Source organism: Euprymna scolopes, chromosome 1, assembly GCF_053919585.1.
Source record: "Euprymna scolopes isolate OS-2025 chromosome 1, ASM5391958v1, whole genome shotgun sequence".
Lineage (NCBI taxonomy): Eukaryota > Metazoa > Mollusca > Cephalopoda > Sepiida > Sepiolidae > Euprymna > Euprymna scolopes.
In genome coordinates this window covers 197,854,126-197,860,125 of record NC_136482.1, presented here as the reverse complement: position 1 = coordinate 197,860,125, position 6,000 = coordinate 197,854,126, and the positions used below count along the sequence as shown (strand labels likewise).

The following is a 6,000-nucleotide window of genomic DNA, read 5'->3' as shown; positions in this document are numbered from 1 at the left end:
TGGGTCCAAGGTAGAGTTTGATGCAAACTGACGGGCAAGCATGTTAGCTTTCTCAGTTGCTGTGCAAACAACCTCATGATTGTTGGTTAGTGTGTGTGTGTGTGTGTGTGTGTGTGTGTGTGTGTGTGTGTGTGTGTGTGTGTGTGTGTGTGTGTGTGTGTGGTAATTGTGTCCTGGTAGACCAACACAAACCCTACCTATTAAAAGCTTGTTTTATAGTTTTTTTTTTAGGTTTAATGAAAACAAATATTGCATTTAAAATTGGGTCCGGCAATTAGATTTTACAATACTGAAAAGATACTTTTTCGCATGTTTCATGCAGTAATGTAACACAGTGGCCATATTTAAAGATAATGAAGAGTTAATCTTTTTATAAAACAATATATGCACGCATTTGCCACCATTTATAACATAAAGAATTACATTGCTTAATATCCGGAAAACTACTTAAATTTAAATGCGATATTCGTTTTTAGCATACTAAAAAAAACAAAAGTCATCATTTAAAAGAAAATTACTAGCTGGAAAGTTTCCACCTTAGCATTTTCCACTGGAAACCAAAAAAGTTTTACAAATATGGACAATAGGGACGTCCAAATGATTGTGAAGAACGGAACATAAAATCCCGTGACGTCAGACTTGTGTTAACTATACAAGCTATGAAACAGCAGAAGCGACTTAATGAATTTTTTAAAAAATCTTTGTTTATCTTCTTCAAACTGCAATTAATATTTAATTTTTGTTATAATTTTGTTAGGTTTTAAGATTTACATAGTGTAATATATGGCGATACGGAGTTATTCCCCCTCCACCAATAACTTTAATCGTGTTGACTGAGCGTGTATTATCTCCCCCTTGTCTATACGCTCTTCAGTAGAGAACTATATTCTAAAGAAAACAGTCCTGTATATATTTTATCGTGTATTGAAGCCTTCCGTTTTTAAGGTTATTTCTGTCTTTTTCTCTACTCACTTCAATTTAATACACGATAAAATATTAAATATATATAACTACGAAAGCACGAAGATGGACAAATTCTTAAAACCTGACAAACTGGATACACTTCCTAACAGCGCTTCCTCTACGAAAATATTCAACCACTGGTATCGGACTTTTTCGGCTTTGATGAGGAGAACTGAAATATGGGATAATATTGATAAACTAGACCTGCTGATTACGTACATTTCCTCGGATGTCTATGAATACGTAGCGGAGCAACAAACCTACGAGGCAGCAATCAATCGACTCAGGGAATTATACGTTAAACTCATCAACAAAATTTTCGCCAGACACTTGCTGTCAACTCGCGCACAAAAAGAGGGAGAAACCATTGACGAGTACGTACAAGAATTACGACTTCTATCAAAAGAATGTAATTTTAAAGCAGTTGACGCGGCACAAAACCGGGATGATAGTGTAAGAGACGCTTTTATTACCGGTCTATGATCGAACACCATCAGGCAACGGTTATTGGAAAACAGGACTCTCGACCTAGATACCGCCATTGACCAATCTAGGGCACTCGACACAGCTCAGAAAAACTGCGAATCTTATTCGTGCTATTTTCCACCAGTCAGTGCTTCTACAACCGAGAATGGGAACGTTTCAACGATGGAAAATTGTGCCGCGCTCCCCAACACAAAATCACAGTGTTATTTCTGCAATGGACTACGTCACGATCGCCAATTCTGACCAGCTAAGGAAAGCACGTGTCGCCTATGTAACAAAATCGGCCATTACGCGAAAGTCTGTCGGTCCAGGCCAAATACAACTACTTCAGCTTCAATACATTCGTCAACTGAAACACACAGACTTGCTACTATTACAAACAACAATAAGTCCGCACCCGTAGCAGCAGCTTCAGATTCAACGGCAGGTTTTTCTCTTTGCTCCTCTTCATCGATACTAAGGCAAGCCACTGTATACATAATGATTGGAAAAAATGAAGCTGTGGCATTAATGGACACCGGGAGCTCTGGATCTTTCATTTTGCTCGACTACGTGAAAAGAAATAAATTAAAAATAAAACCCGTTTCAGGATCCGTCTCCATTGCCTCTTCACCACTGAACGCTCCAGTAAAAGGACTTTGCTCAGTCAACCTCAACTTGCTAGGTGAGTCTTACCCAAATACTCCTCTCTCTGTACTACCAAATCTTTGCAGTGATGTCATTCTTGGTCAGGATTTCATAAGACAACATTCTGGAGTCTTGTTTGCTTTCGGTGGTCCTAGGAAAGATCTTGTCGTGTCTAACCCTACTGCATGCAGCGTACCATCAGCTTCAGTAGACAGTCCCCCACTTTTTTCAAACCTTGCACCTAACTGCAAACCCATTGCTGCTAGATCTAGCAGATTCGGAGGCAATGAAAGAAACTTTATCGAATCCGAAATAAATACGATGCTTCAGGAGGAAGTAATTGAAGAGAGTACATCTCCGTGGAGAGCTCAAGTTCTTATTGTCTCGAATGGACGACAAAGAAAAAGACTGGTGGTTGATTACTGCCAAACAGTCAATAGATTTACAAAACTAGATGCTTACCCCTTGCCTAGAATGGATGACTTGGCGTGGGAAATCTCCCGATATAAACTACACACATCACTAGACTTAAAAAGCGCCTATCACCAGATACCTATTTGGGAGGAAGAAAAACCGTATATGGCTTTTGAAGCTAACGGGAAATTATACCAATTTTGTAGAGTACCATTTGGAGTCACGAATGGAGTGGCCTGCTTCCAAAGAACCATAGATAATCTAGTAAAACAAAACGGCCTCCTTGGTACTTATGTGTACGTAGACAACATAGTAGTGGTAGGAATGACCCAGCAGGAACATGATAAGAACCTCACGAAATTCAGGGAGGTAGCTCGGCTACACAACCTGACCTTCAATGAAAATAAATCTGTTATATCAACAGAATCTATTGATTTTTTGGGCTACACTATATCTCAGGGTAAAATAAAACCCGATGCAGAAAGACTATGGCCACTGAAGGAACTGCCAACCCCAAGAGATAAAGCGGCACTACGGCGAGTTGTCGGGTTGTTTTCATACTACTCTCAGTGGATTCCCAAATTTTCAGACAAGATCAGACCCTTGATTATAGCCGACTCCTTCCCCCTGAAGCAAAATGCCGTGAAGGCATTCAAGGATCTCAAGGGTGCCTTACTACACTCCATCGATGAGAATATCCCACTGGTAGTGGAAACAGACGCCTCTGATACAGCTGTTGCAGCTACATTGAACCAAGCCGGTCGTCCTGTGGCTTTCTTCTCACGTACACTAACACCCACTGAGCGTAAACATGCCTCAGTCGAGAAAGAGGCTTGCGCCATAGTCGAAGCTGTCAAAAAATGGTCCCACTATTTATGTACTCGACATTTTACAATTGTCACCGACCAACAAGCAGTGCATTACATGTTCCACTCAGAGAGACTAGGTAAAATTAAAAACAATAAGATCCAAAGATGGAGGATGGAGCTGGGGTGTTATGACTACGACATAATGTACCGCCCAGGCAAGAATAACATCCCTGCTGACACACTATCAAGAGCACATTGTGGAGCTGTCGTTAGCAGAGAAAAACTATTCGACCTCCATACTCGACTCTGTCATCCAGGCATCACCAGATTAACTCACTTCATAAAAATTAGAAACCTGCCATACTCGAAAGAAGAGGTTAAAAAGGTATGTGCTGAGTGTCCTGTATGTGCCCGTTGGAAACCTCATTTACACACACCAGACGCAGCGAAACTAATTAAGGCCACACAACCAATGGAACGACTCAGCATGGACTTCAAAGGATCCTTACCTTCCAACTCCAAAAATCGATATATGTTGGTAGTGATCGACGAATATTCGCGCTTCCCATTCGCCTTCGCTTGTCCAAATATGACAACAGATGTGGTGATTAAGTGTATAAACCAGTTATTCGCCATTTTTGGAATGCCCTCATATATCCACACCGATCGCGGGTCTTCATTTGCGTCAAAGGAACTCCGGGAATACCTTACCGGTTTAGGCATAGCAACCAGTCAAACGACTCCATATAACCCTTAAGGGAATGGACAATGTGAATGCTACAACGGCATTGTCTGGAAACATGTACAACTGGCGCTGAAGAAATGGGAAACCGTACTCCCAGAAGTACTACATGCAATCAGATCTTTGCTTTGCACTGCAACTAACGCAACCCCTCATGAGAGACTATTTTCTTATCAACGACGCTCACCAAGTGGACACTCCCTACCTTCCTGGCTCGCTACACTGGGCCCGGTACTTTTACGTCGCCATGTTCATTCCAGTAAGTATAAACCCCTTGTAGAAGAGGTGCATTTAGTAGAAGCAAACCCACAATATGCACATGTGCGTTTTCCTGACGGAAGGGAATCGACAGTTTCCATGAGTGACTTGGCTCCTTTTGGTGACTTATCCTTAAGAAAAGACACAACCACCACCAGAAATGAGGAAATCACACCTACACCGACACCAACTGAAGGACCAGACATGGAAGATGACCCGGCAGAGACGAGCATGACGGATGGTGAGAGCATCCGCCCGTCAGCAGAGGATGACGATCCTGTATTAACTCAGGAACCTGAAAAGTTGAGACGGTCTACACGAGAGCGTCGCAAACCAGTACGATACAACAAACTCTAAATCTTTTAAGGATGGGAGAATGTAATATATGGCAATATGGAGTTATTCCCCCTTCACCAATAACTTTAATCGTGTTGACTTAGCGTGTATTATCTCCCCCTCGTCTATACGCTCTTCAGTAGCGAACTATATTCTAAAGAAAACAGTCCTGTATATATTTTATCGTGTATTAAAGCCTTTCATTTTTAAGGTTATTTCTGTCTTTTTCTCTACTCACTTCACACAGTTCAATGATTAATAATATTATAAACATTTGTATATTAAATATAAAATATGGTTTTACTAAATATGTACGACTGTTTATTTGGTTAATTATGGGTTTCCATAGTTCATTTGGTAAAAAGAGACACACGAGAGGATCAGAGTAATCTACAAAAAGTTTATTTGGAACAATAATATTTTTCAATCGCATTTGTTATATTCTATGTATTGTGGGCGGAAAATGCGTATGGTTGCAAAACAAAAATACGATAGTTGCAAAAACGAGAATACGATAACTGAGTAGATTGAAATAGATTTATTTAGCACAAATCAGATGAGGTTTTGTTGAATCCTCCCTGGCATCTATAATAGCCACAGTAAAGTCTTGTTAAGTTGTAAGGGTCGTCAAGAGGCGAGGGCAGGGTTTAGAGACGGCTCATCTGTTATGACGTGGTTGTTCCGTGACGTGGGGTATAGGCGCGGCTTGTCTGATTGTGACGTTGTGGAGATGACGCGTGATACGGCAACTATCGAATAAACACAAAAGAGCACAATAAAATACCTTTCACTTGTGAATGGAAGATCCCGCAGCGGCTGAGATTTTTTTTCTATCCGGCCACGTGTTGCCTTTTTTTCTAATTCCTTTCTTTTTTTCTTTATCCCGGAAGTGCTGCCTGCTGCCCGGACTACCCCGCAGATGTTCAAAATCCCCTTTTCTCCGCACTCGATATGACTTCCGTTTCTCGCATCAGGGCAAGATCTCATCTTGTAACACATTTAATCTGGCGATAAAGTTGCTGGCAAAAGTCATGTTTATATTATAACCAAATATTGAAAAAATAAATAAATAAAAAAATAAAATAAATAAATAAATAAAATAAAAAATTAACGCTATTAATTAAAAATCTATGTTGTAACGGAACATTTTGAAATAATGGAATTTTAATCGTTTTAATCTTTTAAAAATTAATTAATTTTTAGGAAGTTTTTTTTTTGCTGGTGGAGGGTAATTAACTGATTATAGAATATATTGATTAGAAAAAACGGTATTTAAAAAAGCATAATAATATTAAATTTATATCAATTTTTTAAAATTGCAACATCAAGGTAAGTTTTTGTTCAATACGTTAATTTAAACTTTTT

General features: G+C 39.6%; 1 protein-coding gene across 1 annotated transcript; it reads left to right on the top strand.

The window, feature by feature from the left end:
* The first annotated feature begins 1,026 nt into the window (after positions 1-1,026).
* On the top strand, positions 1,027-1,446 carry LOC145282777 (uncharacterized). Its single transcript, XM_080132256.1, has one exon. The coding sequence runs from the start codon at positions 1,027-1,029 to the stop codon at positions 1,444-1,446; it is 420 nt and encodes a 139-aa protein (XP_079988382.1).
* Positions 1,447-6,000: the final 4,554 nt, after the last annotated feature.